The 20,677-nt window shown below is 46.5% G+C and overlaps 1 protein-coding gene across 1 annotated transcript in view; it reads right to left on the bottom strand.

The window, feature by feature from the left end:
- WDR48 (WD repeat domain 48) overlaps positions 1-20,677 on the bottom strand; it is a 1,182,842-nt gene that overhangs the window by 419,115 nt on the left and 743,050 nt on the right. The window contains exon 13 of the mRNA XM_069647743.1: positions 4,231-4,327. Within this exon, the coding sequence (XP_069503844.1) occupies positions 4,231-4,327 (97 nt within the window). The remainder of the gene's footprint in view (positions 1-4,230; positions 4,328-20,677) is intronic.

The raw sequence follows: 20,677 nt of genomic DNA, 5'->3' as shown, positions 1-20,677 counted from the left end.
CTAATTGACCACCTGAGCAGTTTGGGGTTTTCACCATTCATCTGCATAAACCACTTTAAGGGCTTATGGTCAGTTTCGACCTTAAAGGCAGACCCTGTAAAGTAAGGTCTAATATGCCCAAGTGTCCAAATTATATTAAAACATTCCTTTTCAACAGTGGCCCACCTAAGTTCCCTAACCTTGAGTTGCCTACCGATGAAAAATTATGGGGTGTTCACTCCCTTTGTCGTCTGGGACAAGACAGCTCCAATTCCAGTGTGACATGATATCAGTTTGCACAATGAAGAGTTTGCTGTAGTCAGGGGCACAGAAGACGGATGCCCTGCACAGACTTTCTTTCAACCTTTGACAGTCTTCACTCCAATGAACCTTCTTAGGCTGCTTGGGTGAGGTCAAAGCTGTTAAGAGGTGCAGCTATGGTGCCATAGTCTGCCATGAAGTTTCGGTAGTACCCAGTGAGGCCCAAAAAAGCTCTCACCTGGGTTTGAGTAAAGGGAGTCTCCCAGTCCTCTACAGCTAGTACTTTACATGGGAGAGGTTGGATTTGGCCCCCTTCTACCTCACAACCAAGGTAGGTAACCTTCCCCTGTGCTATCTGGCACTTGGTTGTCTTGATAGTGAGGTTGGCCCTTTTCATGGCCTGTAACACCCTGTCCAAGTATGCTTTTCTATTGGCTCTGGCCAATAGGATTTGGGGAAAGACTAGACCGCTGAAAGTGGTTCTCATTAGGAGTGATCATCGTTGCACCTCGCCTATTTCACGTCTCAGTTCTTACAAAGAGACTAGACTGCTGACAGTGGTTCTCATTAGAAGCAGCGACCATCATTCATCTCCCTTGTCACAGTACTGAGAAAGTGATCTTCATTGAGGCGACACTTATTCTGCCTCGTCCTAGGACTTTTTAGGGGAATGGTAAGAGGGGTATAATTTATGAGTCTATTAGGGGAGGGAACTGTTCTTAAGGCTATAGGACAGTGGTTTAAAGGTCCTTAGACTGGTCGGAATACCGCGCTCCAACCACTGAGTCCACTTTACTCCCATTAGGATTGTCGTCATCCCTACATGGCCCTTGTTCGAGCGGCCAACCCCATGGTCGTGATCAGGTAGCGGTTGCTCTTCCCTGCCCATTTGGGGAGAGACGCTCCCAGGACAAATAGCGGCGACATTGCTAGATTCATCACAACACGCACTTACTCAAACTCAACCAGTACAACATAGAATACCTCCTCATCTGATCTGCCAGACACAAACCAGAACACACAAGCCTCCTTCCCGGATCAAAGAACTCACAATGGACATCCCACACATATCCCTTACACATCAGTCAAATCCCTAGTCTTCACCATGGACCTGTAACTATCCTTCACACACCACATAAGAACCATCACCAAAACATACAACCTACAACTATACCGCCTATACTTCTGTCCCGCATTCGAGGTACTAGCTCTAGCCTAGCTGGAATACGGAAACACAATCCTCACTGGACTCACACCCCCCTTTTGTCCCTCTGCAAGCTAATGCGGAATGCAGCAGCAAGACACATTCTACATTTATCCAAACACTCGTGTGTACCCGAGCCCCACTGGTTCCAAATACCCCAGAGAATTCCTTTCAAAGGACTCCTATAGAAGGCCCTTTGTCACAAAACCCCAAAAAACTGAAATCCATCACCCACGCAAACACCAAACGAGCCAGTCCGAATCTCCAGCACATTCCACTTTGCAAGCGTACAGAAAAACAAGCCTTCACCCAATGTGCACCCAAAGCCTGGCATGCCTTCCCTTCCAACATTAATCCTGCACCTTCCTTCATCACCTTCTGCAAAAGCCTCAAAAACCTACCTTTTTCCCAGAGCTAGTGCAGCCAGACCACCACCCATGCTAGCCTAACCTTCCTATCCTGAAAACAAACATTTTTCACCAACTCCCATTGAAATTTGTAATGTGATCCGAGAGCCTCTGATCAGGGCCCTTGCTGTATAAAAGTTTAAATGGAATCAAAACAAATACAATAAAATAAACTGTAAAGTGGATTTGTAGGTGATTAGACCAGCCCTCTTGATGGCATCTTTGTATTGTAGGAGCTTCAAATTAGCAATAATAAAAAAGGAACAAACCATTAAAAGAAAAACAGCATTTGTACCCCCTTGGTTACTCTGGTATTTGGCACAATGAAGTAAGGTCTTTTTTTTTAAAAGAAGGCCATGACATAATTTACAGGAGAGACGATCTGTGCCCCAATGGATACTGAGGGCCCCAAAAGATATGCAGTTTTTCGAGTCCATGATTCTGAGTAAGCAGTGTTTAAATGTCTTCACTTTAAATTTGATAGGTTGTTTTGATTGTCAACACATCATTGCCTGTCTGTTGCAGGTAGCTGTTGTCAAGAGGTTCTGTAGTGCTTCCAGAATGTATATAAACAATTCAGGTTAATAGTTCTGGTACCGTCACTCCCATATTAGTGCGGTGAAGGACCAGTTAGACATTTTTCATGGAAAAAGTCAGCTATTCATTAGGTTGAGATTTAGAGAACAACTATGACATGGTTGGCGATTCACATATGGTATGCCATTGAAAGTTTGAATAGATCTGGCATTGAAGAGGATTACAAGGGTGTGGAGTTTGAGAATCAAGGCTAGGCGGCAATCCATTTTGCATTGTATAGGAGAAAGCGATGATTTAGTTTAGTTTAAAGGTTTCAGTGCAACTTGGGCTGGGAGCTATCAATACTTTCTGGAGGTGCTGCATTGTTTAGGATTCATGGTGGGAGGTGGAAGTGATCAGATATTGTTACCTGCATCTTATTGTATTAGGTTTTCCAAACACAAGGATTTACAAAACAATTGTGTTGGGTGTGCCCTTTTTGTTTGTTACAGATGTGCTAGAAGCTGTTTTAATGTGTTGTGGGCTTCATGATGTCCACTTTAGATTAACATGCAACATAGATAACCAGGACCTTTAGTACCATGATGCATACAATTCAATATAAAATTTACCAATTGAACATCTTTAAAACCAAGCAAAAGAAGTTAAATGGCAGTCAATTTTGAAAGGGAGTCCAGACCTTCACTCGAAATGGAGTTCTAAAAATTGATTTAGGAAATTAGCATAAGGAGCTGGAGCCCATTAGGGATTCTATACATGCCTCAACTTGGACTTATAACCACTGATAGGTGAGCAACCCTCATAAAACAGGTTTTAGGAATAAAATCACCCAAAAGGTAAAAATACCCATGTTTTGGTCTTTTTTTTCTAATTTTCCCTACTCAAAATGTAAATTATCGCTTTCCTGAAATGTTTCTAAAAGTGAGACAATAAAAAAATGCTGCACGTTTCGTTGCTTGTCCCAAAAGTACAAAACGTGGTATTCTGATCTGGCGACATTATGTATCCCAGATCACAGTAGATTTCCCATTTTATTAAGGGTTAACAGATCATTCTTAAGAGTGGTCTGCAAGCATTTGAGGATGGCTTGATTGTCCAACTTTGCAGGACGATGTACATGAGGTGCATGCTTCCCCTGCTACTGTCAAACCCAGGAAGGCTACATGTTTTTTGTAGTGCTTTAAAGGTTTAGGTGGATGTTGCCACTCCAACTGTTCCTCCAAGCGCTGGTCAAAGATTTTTTGTTGACCTGCTTGCATACCCATGATGGGAGTTCCTTGCTTGCTCCATTTGACTTACCGCTTTAGCTCGATAGTTCCGATTTGTGCTGCATTGGCTGTACTGTGATACCTATGTGTTCTTAGCCTTCAGTGGATCTCTGGAAGAGGTATTGCTTCCGAGAGGATTTAGATTTTTATTATATTGCACTGAGGTTTTCCGTTTGTCAAGTCTATTGTATCACCACACACATATTTACAATAAATTCTATATATAAACACAAAAACTATTTTCAACTAATGCCAATGATAGCCAGAAAATGAAAATGTTTTGAACGGCTCTGCCGTCGCCTACTTCCAAGCTCTGTCAAACACACAATTAAAAAACAAAACTACTGTTGAAATAACTATTGGAAGAAAGACAGTCATATTAAACATCCTATGACGCATAACTGCCAGGGTGGGATCAAAGGCAATTTCACTGAAAGCATAAGCATTTAAATTATTGCAAATTAGGGAATGATATATTCGATATTGAAATAGAGTTTGAAAAACGTACACGTTACATTATGCTATAGAATAATGAGTACTACTATTTGCTGGCTATGAATTACATAAAACTCACATTTTGGGTCTGATCCATCTGGACTGCTGAATCCAGCATCCTTAGCCGAAACCCAAGCTGCAAAGCAGTCACTTTCATCCAAAGTAATGGTCAGCATCTATTAAAAATAATTATTGGTATGTAAGAGCACAACATATTGGACCTTATAATAACTAATACAATTTTCAATTAAATAGTGTTTGTTAACAATACTTACAATCAAAATCTACTCTAAAATAATTCTGGCATGTTTTGTTAAGACATGTGGGCAAAGGCAAGAAACTTGCTTCAGAAGAATAGGACAAAGTGACCATAGTCTGACACCAAAATATGAAAACACCTTGTGTGTTTTCCTGAAGAAAAATGTACCGAATTACTGGCATCTATGGACCTAAATTACTGATTGAATATGGGCTCAAAGCAGGGGCAGGATAGGTCTCTGTTGTAGCAACATATGTCAGAAGGAGAACACCATATTACAGGAGTCAAAAGGCCTTCCCAAAATAATAAAGAGAATGGGACTGGATTATGAAGCAGAAGCAGACTTTGCGGTCAAAGGTTCTGTATCAGCATTCAAAGGCCTCGGGCAAGGCCAGATAATGATAACCCAGAAAAAGCAAAATCCTAGTGTGACCAGCAGTTACAATGTGATGATTCCAGGGGAAAACCGGTCTATTAGTCTAGCAGTGGGTCAATCTGCAAAGGCTACACAGTCTTTGTGAGGGGGTTACTGTAAAGTATATCTTTGATCTAAAAATGACAGAGCGAAAACTTTCTTCTTTCCAGGAATATAGCAAGGTATATCGAAGAGGGTGGAAAGAAGGACTGGCAGTTGTGGATTGGGAAAGAGATTGTGTTATTCCACAAGGAATGTCAGGTGTCGCTCACGGAGACCAAAGGGTCCAGTTTTTAAAAAATGACCAGCAAAAGATATGATGGGGTATCTCCTTGGAGGCAGATGTGGCTAGGCCTCATGGTTTGCATAAGGCCTGTCTTGGGAATGAACAGATTTCTGCTGTGACCAAATGTTGTGAGCATCAGGGGTAGCAATCATCCCCCCACCCCTTGCCCTTTAATAGTGGTCAGTTTTCATAATTCCCCAAGAAAAAATTGACAAAGAGGAGTGCAAAGTATCATAAATGTTAACCCCCTCAGACACTACAAAGCAGGCATGTAAATGAGATATTTAATGGATAGAACTAAATTAACGTCAGGACCTGGGTGGATATCCTAACAGCCCACACTTTTACAACCACAGGCACTTCTTTCATTGATTATGTGTGCCTGAACCTTAATCCTGTGGTATCGACTGGTAACTGTTCAGGTGTGATACAAAATCAAGGGATCACAGACTTCCTAACCTTGGGGACTTATCCACAAACATTTTAGCAGCAGAAGTCACACTAGGGTGTTAGATCCCCAGAGAGTTGTGGAAATAGACTACCCTAAAATGTAAAGAAGAATACTCAGAACAACCGGTAGGGGAAAATAAGTAGCACAGCTTTTCACTAAAAAATTAAAAATGAAAAGAGTATCCCAACTAGCTCTCTACCCAAGTAGGATACTAAACTACTCTAGTGACAACCATGGAAGAAATAGGTTTTAGAGCCCTTTAGTAGTGTGAGCAGAAAACGCAACAAGGAAAAGAAAGTGCCTGCAAGCTAAATCAAACCAGCCAATGGGAGATCTGCTAATAGAGCTGAAGCGGTAGACAGAGCCATTGCCCAAATCAGATCCCCATGAAGACAATCGACAACTTTCATTGGTGTCAAAAAGATCCCATAATCAAGGTATCTGGGATTCACTCTATGATGGTGCCATCAAAAATGATCAAACATCCTTTGGCCATTATATCCAAGGACAGCATAGAACTAGCAACACCTTAATACTTCAGTAAATTGGGGGCGCTGTTGAGCGCAAACAGAAGTGGATGCTCTTCATTATAACTTCTGAGATCCAGCGCGAACGGCAGGCATTCAGTCCCATAGTGACAGTACTGATGGAACATTAATATTAAATCTGGCAGTGGACACAATTGGTGAGGAAGGGGAGTGGGTAGTTTAACAACAGGAAGTCGCTTTGGCCCAGAAAAACAGCATCTTGCGCTTGTGTCCTCTAAAAATGCCTTCCTCCTTTGAAGAATAGTTCTACCCTGAATCTGCAGTTTGGGCAAAAGAAATGTTAACCCCATGAGCTGGCACTACAAGTACATTTTAGAAACAACCTGTGCTAATATCTAATAGGACCCTGCTGCAGGTGTCATGAGACAATGTGGAGGCTGTTGTCCGGTCCGCCTACTGAAGGCACTGAGAAAGGAAGGACCCTGACACACTGCTGTGGGTGACAAGGAACTAGTTACTTACCTGTAACTCCTGTTCTCCAGCATGGGTCTTGCATGAATCCACATGCTCATGAATTTTCCCCGTCATCAGGCCGGGAACCCTCAGTAAAAGAAGGCAGTTTAGCTAAAAATGTAAACTGCTCATCTCCTCTATAGCTGACTGGGTTCTTCTATGTTCTTCCATCGGTGTCTATTTTTGGACATGTTTTTTAAAGATTTTATTTTTAGGGGGTGCCCCCCAATACCCTGCTCCCCCATTATTTTCTTTACTATTCTCGACCCCCTGACCCATTTATTTACCCTTTCCCACCCCCCTATATTTTCCAATGGGTTTTTTCGGTGGAACATTTTCATTAAAAAAAAACATAAAAATAGCCATTGATGAAACAACGGTGTACCCCTAGCAGTGTCCTTTGGGTCATACTGCACCCAACCAACAACACTTCGTCCTTAGCTTCACCCCTGGTGGCCAACCTCAGATTTGGTAGCGCACATCAAGTGGCAGTATGAACCAAGAAATGTCAGAGAGGGGAAGGAGGGAGGGTTTGCATGTGAATCCATGCAAGACCCATGCTGGAGAACAAGAGTACAGGTAAGTAACTGGTTCCTTCTCCAGCATGGGGTCTTGCATGGATTTGCGTGCTCATGAATATGATTATACAGTAGTACATGCACACAACCATGGGAGGTGGCAAGGCTCACAGAAGCAATACACTTACGGTTGTGTAGCAACGCTTGGCTGACCTGGGACATCTCCCTGGAATCCCTGTAGATTCAGTAGAATTCTGAGTGGGTAGACCTTCACATAGCAGCCCTGGAGATGTCGAGCAGGGTAACACCAGAGAAAAACGTGGTCGTTGCGGCGATGGCTCTGGCGGAGTGGGCTCTTGGCCAGCCCGGAAGTGGTCTGTTGGCCAGATGATGACTGCATGATGCAACCTGGAAATGGAAGCCTTAGACAGGGCCTTCCTGTGTCCAAAATTGACGATAAGCTGAGACGTCTTCCGAACATCTTTAGTGTGTGCCACAGAGAACTTCGGGGCAAGAGCAACGTCCAGAGAATGCAACGCCTTTTCAGCAGGCGAAGAAAGGTTTGTGAAGAAAACTGGTAGAATCAAAGGCTTGTTGACATGAAAGTGCAGTGGAACCTTCGGCATGAAGGTAGGATGAGTTAGTGCCTTTGAATGACAAATACGGCTGCTTACAGGAGAGGACCTGAATCTCCCCGAACCGTCTGGCCGAGGTGATCACCATCTGGAAAGCAGTCTTTCACAATGGAATCTTTAAAGGGGCATGATGCATTGGTTCAAATAGAGGGCCCCATGAGCTTAGACAAGACCACCTTCAGTTCTCAAGTCGGGAGGTAAAGTGCTGAAGAGACACTTGAGGAACTAGTTAGTACCGGGATATGGTGGGCTGATGGACCTTGATGGCTGCATGGGCAAGTCCAGCTGAGGCCAGCGAGGGCAGGTACGGGAGGAGCTGCGGAGTAGTTAGCAGCAACAGCGTGATCTTCTGCACCTGGCACCACACTGTGAAGCACTTCCACTTGTGCCTGTAGCAAGCCAACGTAGAGGGAGCCCTGGCCTTGGCCAGGATCTTCTTCCATTCTAATGGCAGTGAATAGTGCCCAAATTCTAGGGCTGCAAGAGCCAGGCCGTGAGGCTCAGAGACGCCGGGTGGTGATGCAGGATTGATCCTTCTCTGCAGAGGAGGTTGGGAAGTGGAGGTGATTGCATGGGTGGAACCACCAACAGATGGAAAAGGTCTGAGTAGACGATCTGCCCTGGCAATGCTGGTGCGATGAGGATCATCCTGCAGTGGCAACTTCCAAGTTCGCTGACCACATGTTGCATTAGCGAAAACAGGTGTGGGTGTGGGGGGAGAGGCGTACAGGAAGAGCCCTTCCCAGGGGAACGAGAAGGCATCCCCTAGACTCCTCGGCTGAAGATATCTGCTGGCAAACTTCTCACACTTCAGTTGATAGCTGTCGCCAACAGGTCGATCTGAGGAAGACCCGCACTCGCCGAAGAGGCGCAACACTTGCACTTGCTGAAGCTCCCACTCGCAGTAGGACCGCAGCTCCCTGCTGAGAGAGTCCACAATGAGGTTCTTGAAGCCCGCCAGGTGAAAGGGGACGAGGAACATGCCTTGAATGGCTCAGTGCCATAGGGACTGGGCTTCCGGGGAGCGTGTACCGTCCTGTTTCCTAATGTAAAACATGGTGGTGGTGTTGTCCGTGAAGATCCGCACCAAATTCCCCTGTAGCTGAGGCTGGAACGCCTTGTGGGCCCAGAAGACTGCCCATAGTTGCAGGACGTTTATGTGCAACACCTTTTTCTCCGGGAGCCAGAGGCCCCTGGCGTGAGAATGTCCTGCATGGGCTCCCCAACCCTCCAGAGAGGCGTTGGTAGTGACTGTATCCTGGTACCGAGGGATCTGGAAGGGAGCTCCTTGAGTGAGGTGTGGCCGAACAGATCACCGTTGTAAAGCTTGACAGAATGCCCTTGACAGAATGCCCAACTACTGTCCCCTTCTTATAGAAAATAATCAATAAAATAGCCTATTCTCAAATTCAATCTCGCTTCGAACAAAACCCCACCTCCTCGGACCTCGGCAATCTGGTTTTCGGCTCAATCTCAGCACCAAAACGGCACTTCTGGGCCTTAAAATCCAGATGGATTAGATAAGAGATGCCGGCAAACTATGCTTTCTTCTGCTATTAGACTTGTCTGCTACATTTGACCTAGTCGATTATGACAAACTATGTGCCACACTAGCTAAGGATTTTCAGTTCTCGCAAGCCGCCACCTCTTGGGTCAAATCCTTCATTGCTGATGGAACATCCCGCGTCTCCATAGGCAAGGAGGCCACAGACCCCATCCCAGTACCACTAGAAGTCCTGCAAGGATCCCGTTTGTCGCCTACGCTATACAATGCGTACACTAAGCTATTATTTGCTCCCCTGGATGCCATGGGTGTCATTTATACAAATTTCACTGAAGACACCAAGATCCTCAGACCTATCACTGGTAATTATGATCAATAAAATCTATGCAATAATTAAAAACTAATGGCGATCAACAGTGTCTACCTTAACGACGAGAAAACGGAGATACTCATTGTGGGCTCCCCAGCCAAAATCAATGCCCTCCACTCGGACTACTCAGCAATCAATATCGATGGAACCCCCATTCCAGTCCTAAAGCCGGTTAAAACACTAGGTGTCTACTTAGATGCAAATTTAACAATGTCTAAACACGTTAATGCACTATCCTCGGCCACCTCCTACACATCCAAACTGGTTGCATTAAGTCGTCAATTCCTCACACCGCATAACTGCACCACCGTAGCCCGGGCCCTCATCATATCGAAGTTAGACTACTGTAATGTTCTATTGCTAGGTACCTCAAACACTAACTTGGCCAAATTGCAATTTCTGCAAAATAAAGTTCTGTGAGCAGCCTTGGACTAAAAATAAAAAAGAATTAAAAAAAAAGAAAAAGAATCAGACCACATCTCCACTACCAGGAGGGAAGCACACTGGATACCCATAAAAGCCAGAATCATATTTAAATGACTGTCACCCATAAATGTCTTGCCAAGAAGGCACCTATATATATCTCAAGAACACTGTCACATTGAACAAGACATCTAGAGTACTTAGATCAAACAAATATGCACATCTCTCTGTCCCACGTTACAAATGTTCCAGAGCTGGGGGAAGCAGCTTTCCAGTAATGGCTCCAAAAATTTGGAACACACTCCCATTACACACTAGAAATTAGCCCTCTCACCAATGTTTCAAGGAGTCCTTAAAAACTTGGCTATTCAACAAATTCTAGTCCGCTGCACCCATCCCCCTTCCCACGCCCCACGGATAGGATCCGGTAACTCCCCCACTGCCATTGGTAGCCTATTTCATCGCTCTTGGTCCACCATCCTGACTAGCTGTTGCCAGTATCTGACTTATGTATTGTGAACCCTATGCTGCCCTTTGTAAAAGTATTGATTTTAACGGTATCCATTTATGCAAAGATGTCTAACTACGCTGTGACACCCACGGGCTTGGGCGTATAATAAATGCAATAATAAAAATTAAAAAAAATAAGCATAGTGGTGCACTGACCCTCTCTGAGGCGAGGTGAGGGTGTACTCAGTTTGGCATGGCTGGTGAATGTTGAAAAAACAAAACAAAAGCAGGTTTCACAGCAAGGATAGAGTTTAATTGTTCCGAGGAGTGTCTCTTTGTGCTACCCCCACGTAGTCCATTAAAGTTGGCAGTTCTGACTACCTGGCATTTGGCCCTCACAGAAAGGGATTCTTTATCATTTCCTTGGTCGTAGATTGTACCACAGCCCCTCTACTGCTCCGGCAACGTCTTTGGGGCTAGCAGCAATAATCTAAGCGTTAAATGTTTCAGCAGAAGGGGTACCTTCAGCACCAGACAGCAGTCAATGGTTTGGGTAACAGGGAAGATGGTGCTCGTTTTAAGTGAGTGGCGGGAATGCAATGCTTGTGGCCGTCACACTTCAACGAGTCTGTGTAGCAAACAATACCTGCACTGGCCCTTTCCACCTGGGTTGTAACCCTGATGTCTGCTAGAACTTCTTTGTAAAAACCCTGTCAACTGTTCTTTGTAAAAACCTAGTCACCTGGCTGGATGCTGTGTCCTGACCCTCCAATGGTGTTGGCAGGCAATCAGCAACCTGTTTGCAGAGAATGGACAGGGTTTTAGTTAGCTCTTTAAAGTAGTCAATCAATAAAGGATAAGGAACATCCCTCAATCTTTTTGGATTTGGCACGCCCCATACATTTGCTTGGCGGCCCATGACTACTTTGTAAGGAGACAATCTAACACCAGAGTGCACAACGGTTCTCATGGAGAATAATGGTAGGGGAGTGCGTCTACCCATCCTAGGGCACTGCTAGAGCATATCTTAGACAGTTTGTTCTTCAAAGTAGAGTTTGTTCTCTCCACCAATCCCACTGCTTGGGCATGGTATTTCGCAGGACATTTTTGCTGTGTGCCTAATGCTTTACACACCAGTTCCATAGTGGTATTAACAAAATGTATACCATTGTCGCTCTAGACAGTGCGATGTAGTCCAAATCAAGGTAAATACTCATTCACAAGTATTTTAGCCGTACTAATTGTGGTATTGTCCTTTAAGTGGAATGCTTCTACCCATTTGCTAAACATGCATAACATCACTAACACATTTCCTTCATTGACAGGGAGGCAATTCAATAAAATCGATTTGCAACGCTTCAAAGGGAAATTCAGGTGGTTGAAAATGCCCTTTTGGGGCTCCCTCACCCGTCCCTATGTTATAGGAAGCATATATCAGGCAGTCTTTACAGAAAGCAACAGTGGCTGGTCTTAGCTTGGTGTTACTCGACACGTTAGTGAGCAACTTGTACATTCCCTCTGCGCTCATATGAAACGGGCCATGAGCATAGGGCAACAAGGGTATATATTTGTTTGGCAATTTCCACTTTCCCTCATCTTGCGTGCCTAAACAACAATTATCTGTACATTTCCCAATCTGCTTCCATTCTTCTAATTCTTGGGCAGTGGCCTCAGACTGAATACATTTCATCGTATCTGTGGTGTTGTCAAACAAAACAGTGTCTTCCTTTTGTGCGTGGCAGACACACATGAACGATACGGAGGACTGAGCAGTTGCTCTGGCAGTCTGATCAGCAAAAGCATTGCCTTTCCCTGTATCATCCACAACTGTTTTGTGTGCACTGCATTTAATGATGGCCAATTTCTTTCGCAGTGTCAGGGCATTCAGTCATTTCAGGATCAATAAACAATGTCGTATTTTTGTGACATTGTGAAGTCAGGACCCCTCTTTCGGCACACAGACGTCTGAAATTATGTGCTACGCCAAAAGCATACCGTCTGTCTGTGTAGGTTTACTGTGAGACCTGCACAGAGTTCATATGCTAGGATAAGGGCAACGATTCCGGCTGCCTGGGCTGAGTGCTGGGGAATTCTTCAGGTCTGAACTATTGTTTTTAAGGTTCTAATGGCATGGGGGGAGGGGTGCTCAAGGGCCGGCAACCAAGATGGCCACCGGCATTTGAACTCCGTACAGAACACAGTGGAGGAGGGGACCCGTACAGGTGTCGTCAGGCTAATTAATCTGCAACCCGCTGCGGAGCACCTTGGAAGGCTGCAGACTCAATCTCCACAAAAGACACAGAAAATCGGAGCAGAGTAGGGCAGGCGCGACCGCTGCAAGATCTGCCCCCCCCCCCGACCGCCCTGCAGGGAAAGCAGACTGCCCCTGATCGGGGTAAGAGAGCGAGGAGCTCTGATGGCTGGATTGGACGGTCTGGGATCTTAAGGAGGTGGACGGAAGCACAGAGGCAGCTTCTCGAGGTGGGGGAGCCTCAGAGGAGAGACCAAAGGCACCAAAGGAAGGTGAGGGGCACAGCCTGGGGGTTGTAATGTGGCACACCAGATCGGGCACTGCTGGACTGGGTTCTGGGCACCCTGGAGCGTGCAGTGACATCCTATAATCACTGGAGGTGGCGTACAGCCCCTCACCATGCCTCCTCCCACCCAGGGAAGTACAGTGGATTCGAGCTGGACCAAAGCAGGTCTGGTGTGTGGAGTGGACCAGCCTGTGATAGAGGATGACACACACTAGAAAAGTGGACTCATGGCATTGCCTTACCTAGAGAGGTAATAAGATAAAGTGGCCGCAAGCACCTCGCTGGTGTTAAGACTGATACGCAGCTGGGTGCCCCCCATTTATTGGGGGCCAAGACAATTGGGCCCTTCAGGAAGGGAGGCGAGTAGCTTCTGGCCAGGTAGGGCCCCTAGAGTGGTGTCAGGGGGAATACCTTAGCAGGATTCAGTGTGGATGTACTGGTGGTGGAGGCACAGGCTAGCCTTCTGGAGCGGTGAGGTTGCTGAAAAGAGCAATACAATCAGAGGCAGCAGTGCCGTTAACTAGATCCCGAGGTGCCACGGAACGGATAGGTGTGGTGGGGTGGCCGCAGCTCAATGTTAAAAGGAGGCAAGAAGCAGGGGTGCCTGCAATTTACTCAGAAGGAGGGAATGGCGTTACATAAGGGAGCGTCAACTTTGCCCAGGATAGCCGAAATGGAGGATGCAACAAGCTCTGGCCTGCAGAGAGCCCGGACAGGATCTGAATCGGATCACTCTTCTGAACTAAGCCTGAAGTTGGCCGAAATGAAGACCAGCTTTGCTGCAGTAATTACCAAACTTGACGGCATATAATATAAGATGGACAGAATGCAGGAGAGAATTTGGAAAAGAAAGAGGCCGGCTCAGGGAGGCAGAACACAGAGTTGGAGTACTCGGTCACAGCTGCAATACAGAATCTGTAGAAGGAGGTCAAGGAAATCTGAGATAAGAATGAAGATTTGGAAGCAAGATCCAGACCGAATAATATCCAAGTTATGGGGATCCATTCCATCTCGTAATTTGGAGCAGTTCATGGAAACTTTTTTCAAAGAGGTATTCCACGACCCAGAACTGTCTTCTCAGTTTCTAGTGTAGAGGGCACATAGAATCCCGGGACAGACTCCGAGGCCCGGGCAGAATCCTCGCCAAATCAATTCTAAAATAATTTGACGGAGAGGACATCCTGAGAAGAGCACAGGAACTGGGGGATGTTCATTATGAGGGGGCAAGAGTATCCTTTCTTCAGGATTTTACACCCACAGTCGTTTGTCCTTTCTGGCAGTGAGGAAACTCCTAAGGGATAGACAAATACATTATGCCATGTTGTACCGCTCTAGGTTGAGAGTTGTGCACGATAACAAGACATTGTTCTTTACAGAACCAGCTGAAGTGGCATCCTTTGTGGAGTCCCCGCCTAAACATTGAGGGCCTGAGGAGCCAGACTGTGGTTGCTCGATTTATGGGAATGTATGCTGGGTTTGGGTAACGGCACACTCTCAGGCTCTAGAAGATATATTGGAAATGTTGAATATGGGACTGGCGAAATCATGGGGGGATGATAAATTGTATTATTTTTCTTGTTACTCACATGGAGTATCCACAATTGTTCACTAATCACTGTGGTTTCGGCTCTCTGAAAAAGTTAATGATCCTGAAGGGAGGTATGTCATTGTTAATGGGGAAATTGCAGGCTGCCCGGTTACACTAATAAATGTTTATGGGCCGAATGTGGATGACCCCGGTTTCTACTCCACCCTGTGGATAAATATATTAAGTATTCACATACGCACTTGGTTGTGGCTGGGGATCTGAATGCTAAGTTGCATGCAGGACTGGAACAGATCCACGGGGTGTGTGGGGGGGTGCTCAGCCCGATACCCCTGTTACTAAGGCTATTCAATGGGGCATGTCAGATCTGGGGCGCTTGGATGTGTGGATGACTTTACATCCAGGTGAGAGGAGTTATTCCTTTTACTCCTCCGCACGACTCATATGCTCGCGCATTGTCTGTTTCCTAGCAAGACCAGAACCTATTTGAGGCAGTGTATCTTGTAAGATTCTTGTCATGAACACTGGCCCAAGAGCACAAACAACATACCATCAAGTGATGGGGGGGAATGGGACAGATGTACACAGGTGGCCCGGCCTTTGGCGCCAGGCTCATGTAAAGGGATAGCAGGAACACTTTATTTTGGTACAGGAGTGCTTCAGTCTCAAGAACTTGTCCACATGCTTTTATTCAGAAACACTTTCCATGAGCATGCCATTGGGTGTGGTTCTCCAGGCCCAGGCTGCACGTGCAGATTCCAGAAGGGGCAGGGTGTGGCAAGCAGAACAGAACCAGTGTGCGTGGCCTCAGGAGCACAGCTATAAAAGCTGTTCCATCTCCAACTCCAGCGCTTCGCGTTACTTTGCATACTCATGCAACGTGACGCTTACTGCCGCTTGGATCAGTTTACTCACCTTCCGGAAACCAGCATCCACTGTCTCATCGCACCTGCATACTCACCTTCAGAGAACCAGCGCTCACCACCTCATCGCATCAGCATACTCACCTTCAGGAAAACCAGCAACCTGGATTCCGGCGCCGTGCTCATCATCCAATGCCGCGCCTATCTTCCACGGAGTCGGGTCCTGTCAAGAAGCAGAAAGACAAGGTTAGACAGTTAACACTCAGCAGCCTAGGGGATCGTGTTGCACTGGAACTACACACGCATCCTCAGAGACCACTCACCTGTTGCTGGGCCATCGTGGGCTCGCTCTCTGCTCACTCCGGCTGCCATCTTCAGCTCTGCAACTGCTGCCGGGCCGCAACATCATCTACATGGGGAAAGAGCAAAAGAAAGACATTAAAGAAAGAGCAGACAGCAATACCGGAACGGACGAAACAAACACAGCAAAAGCAGGCTGAATGCAAAGCAGACTATACAAACAAACTGGGGAGAAGTGGATTAGTCGCAGCTGGACTGGACTACAACACGCAGGGACCAGTGAAGGAACTCGGTCCCAGTCAGACAAGTGCCCCTGCCAGAAGTAGCAGGACGGAGAGCTCATCAATCAAGATCAGCAGGAGCAGTCTTGAGCAGCACCACCACAGTAACTGTACAAGGGCAGAGGGAGAAGCCAGATAAGGGCGAACTAATCCCTGGGAGGGCTGCAACCGTGCCCCAACACCTCCGCAGAGACCAGGGGAGCGTAACAGAACGCAAAGCCACTTTAAATCTCTGCCTGGGCGTAATGGAAACTTCTGAGACGGACCAGTTGGCCCAATTACTGAGTGAATTACGGGCAGAGGTTCATGCCTCAAGACAGGAAACCAATGCCCTAAAAAGGGATCTCATTGTGAATCGTGAACAAACTGATGAACTAGCAAAACACATGCTTCAAGCACAAGCCGGCCAAATCCCAGTCCCAGTACCAGTCCCAATACCAGTGTTAACCCCTTCTGCTATACCTGCACAGTCAATGTCAGTATAGGTGGTCCTTCCCCTGGCCCAGCCCGAACGTTTCACAGGCGACCCAAATAAGTATGACCTTTTTATGAACCAATGCCGCCTACATTTCCTGTGCAGACCTGGGGCATTCCCCAGCAAACAATCTAGAGTGGCATTTGTGCTTTCATACTAGGGAGGTAGTGCGGCGGACTGGTCAACACCTTTGGTCACCCAAGATGATCCTTTACTTTGGGCGTTTTCAGCGTGAAATGGAGACACTGTTTGCACGCCATACTCATGGACAAGCTTTAGACAACAAACTGTTGTCACTCCGGCAGGGTAACCAAGACTTATTAACCTACATCTCCACCTTCAATCACCTTATAGCCCAGACAAATTGGCCAGAGGAGAAGAGGACTACACTCTTTTACTGAGGGTTGAGAGGGGATCTTAAGGACTTTTTAGCCCAAGTAGTAAATCCACTGGATGGTTGTGCAGAGTACATCGACCTGACAGTGCAACTCGATCACAGGTTACAGAACCGGAAAATGGATCGAGCAAAAGGTGAAGGGCGGTCGGTCTACGTGAGAATCAACCCAACCACACGATCAGTCTGAACCTATGCAAATCGGGGGCTTGCGTAGCCCACTCACCAAGGCAGAAAGGGAGAAAAGGAGACAGCAACAGCTTTGTTTATATTGTGGTAAAGCAGGTCATTTTCTCCGAGAATGCCCGGTGAAACCACCCAGGAAAACAGTAGGAGCAATTGACAAAGGCGAAGAAAAAGAAGAACAGGACTCGGAAAACTCCAACACCCGGCAAGCGTAGGGGTCCACTTGTCGAGTGGTAAAAAGTAACCAACACAGACCTCACACCTAGTGATCCCGGTGCTCTTGGTAAACCACAAACAACTGTAAAAAATACATGCCTTAGAGGCATACATTGACAGTGGAGTTGTGGGGAATTACATTGACCATGATCTGGCTACCCGGATAGGCCTTCCTGTCCGACAAAAGCAAATCTTGGAAAACGTTATAGCAGTTGATGGATCTCAGCTATCATCCGGCCCAGTGACGCACTACACCGAGATGGTTACTCTTCTGTGTCAGGATGGTCACCGTAAAGATATCACCTTCAATCTCATCGGCGCTCCTCAGTTCCAGATGATATTGGGAATGCCTTGGCTGGAGACCCACAACCCTAAAATTGACTGGCATAAAAGAGTTCTGACCTTTCCAAAAGACTGTGTCGACACCTGTTTCAACAAAAGATTCCCATTGAAAGGTTACACCAACCCAGGAGCTGAGAGGACAACTGTACTGGGCATCACAAGTTCGTTACCACCCGAATATCTGGATTACCAAGATGTTTTTCAAAGGGAGCAAGCAAATGTCCTACCTCCGCACAAGCCGTACGACTGTCAAATTGACCTCGTACCCGAGGCCCAAGTTCCGTGCAGCCAGATCTACGCCTTAATGGGACAGGAAAACCTGCATTTAAGAACATACCTAGATCAGTAACTGGCAAACGGCTTCATCAGCCTGTCCAAGTCCCCTGTATCATCGCCCCTCTTTTTTGTGCCCAAAAAGGAGGGAGACTTAATAATACTAACCTTCAGAGAACCAGCGCTCACATCTCATCGCATCAGCATACTCGCCTTCAGGAAAACCAGTGACCTGGATTCCGGCGCTGCGCTCATTATCCAACGCCGCGCCTATCATCCATGGAGTCGGGTCCTGTCAAGAAGCAGAAAGACAAGGTTAGACAGTTAACACTCAGCAGCCTAGGGGTCGCGCCGCACTGGAACTACATGCGCATCCTCAGAGACCACTCACCTGTTGCTGGGCCATCGTGGGCTCGCTCTCTGCTCTCTCAGGCTGCCATCTTCAGCTCCGCAACTGCTGCCGGGCCGTGACATCGTCTACACAGGGAGAGAGCAAAAGAAAGACATTAAAGAAAGAGCAGACAGCAATACCGGAACGGATGAAACAAACACAGCAAAAGCCGGCTGAAAGCAAAGCGGACTATACAAACAAAAACACTCACCTGGTGAGAAGGGGATTAGTCGCAGCTGGACTGGACTACCACATGCAGGGAACAGTGAAGGAACTCAGTCCAAGTCAGACAAGCGCCCCTGCCAGAAGTAGCAGGACAGAGAGCTCATCAATCAAGATAAGCAGGAGCAGTCTTGAGCTGAACCACCACAGTAACTGTACAAGCGCAGAGGGAGAAGCTAGATAAGGGCGAACTAATCCCTGGGAGGGCTGCAACCGTGCCCCAACGCCTCCGCAGAGACCAGGTGAGCGTAACAATTGTACCACGGACACTGTCAGATCACTCCCCAGTGGTGTGGACGTTCCGGCTGGGAGGCCTGTCACTAGTTAGGCCTCGCTGGCAGTTTAAGGGTCAAGCCTTACTGGATGTGGTATACCGCAGCAAAGTACATGCAATGGTAAAGGCCTACTTTGAGTTCAATGTGGGCTCGGTACTGTCCGCGGAGACTTTCTGGCAAGCGTTCAAAGTCACCCTGAGGGGAAATTGTATTTTGACAAAGTGTGGCACGTTGAAAAGTATCCGAAATAGATTAGACAGGCTGGAACGTACCCTAGTCAACTTGGAGGGTCAGAGTCGTGCCAGGGGGGCACTGAATCCCTAGCAGAAGTCTGGGAGGTTCTGAGTGAATTCAATATAGAAGCAGAAAGGGAAGTACGTTTTTTAGCCACACCGCAATTAGTCCGTAGATATGGGGAGGAAGGTAGGTCGGGCAGATATTTGGCGAGAATGCTGAGCAATGCAAGAGGCCAGACGGACACCGTTCAGTTGGAACGATGCTGACAGACCCGGGCGATATCCTAGTAGAAATCTGAGGATTCTAGAAGAACCTGTATGCAGGAAGGGCTAATGGCCATCCAGACAATCTACTTAGCTTTGTAGATAAAGCTTTCCTAAGCCAACCCAAACGAGGTATTGAGTACCTCAATTACTGTGGAGGATATTATTAAATCGATCAGAGACCTCCCGTCAGGTAAAGCCCCGGGTTCAGATGGGCTCGCGACAGTTTTTTAAAGGAGTTCGGCGCAGGGGTTGCACAATATTTACTAGAAGTGTGGAATAAGGGGCTTGAGGTAGGTCATCTGCCCCATACTATGCAGGAGGGTATAATCACCCTCCTGTTAAAACCAGAGAAGGACCCACTAGACTGTGCATCATGCAGACTCGAATCTCTTATCAATGTTGATACGAAAATCCTTTCCAAAATTCTGGAGGATAAATTGCTGCCATTCCTCCTGGCAATAATACATGTAGATCAGTCTGGGTTCATCCCGGGGAGGAGTACGGCGCTTAATTTGCAGAGACTTTTTGGAGTGCTGTGCCAGGTGGATCCAACTGCTGCTAGACATGGAAAAAGCATTTGATTCTGTGGCATGGGGATGATCTGTTCACAGTACTTAGTAAAATTGAGATCCCCTCTCACTTTCTCTTTGGTGTTAAAATGTTGTATTCCGATGTGAAGGCCAGAATTGGATTGTTTGGCAGATTCTCTGAAGCATTCGGGCTGGGAACAAGACAGGGGTGCACACTATCCCCACCTTTATTTGCCTTAGCAATGGAGTCCTTAGCTGTGAGACAGACAACTTCATGAGCAACGGGGGCTGGTGCTTGTAGGTACACATGAACTAGTTTCACTATATGCAGATGACATTTTGTATATTAAAAAGTAAATTGGTCTAAATCAATTCTGTTGCCGCTAAATGAGAGCTCACGAAGACCAGTTGGAAGTGAGGGGTTTAGATGGGAGCAGGAATTGGTAAAATATCTCGGAGAAAGCGTAGGTAGATTTAGAACACAGCTCTTTCAGAATAACTATGACATGTAGATGGGGGAGCTCAGAAACCGAATAGATCGTTGGGGGTCTTTTTCGATCTCGCTCCTCTGGAAGGTAGCGATTACTAAAATGATCATCTTACCTAAATTACTGAACCGGTTCCTTAACGTCCCAATATGGCCCGGCCCAAATTCTTTGCAAAGCTGAAGCCGTTACTGATTAAGCTATTGTGGAGCCCGAAAATGCCCAGGATAAGGTGGGAATCCTTAGGCAGACCGTCGGAAAGGGGCAGTGTTGGACTAACAGACTTAGAGTTTTACTATTTGGCAGCGCAAGTACCCTTTTGTCTCCTACTGGAAGTGTAATTCTGGATAATCCCCACACGTCAAATTGGAAAGGAGAGCCTCTTTCCCATACTC

Source organism: Ambystoma mexicanum, chromosome 2q (genome assembly GCF_040938575.1).
Source record: "Ambystoma mexicanum isolate Mex_15411 chromosome 2q, UKY_AmexF1_1, whole genome shotgun sequence".
In the NCBI taxonomy this organism is placed as follows: domain Eukaryota; kingdom Metazoa; phylum Chordata; class Amphibia; order Caudata; family Ambystomatidae; genus Ambystoma; species Ambystoma mexicanum.
The sequence above is the reverse complement of the archived record's forward strand: the minus strand, read 5'-3'. Positions and strand labels throughout refer to the sequence as shown.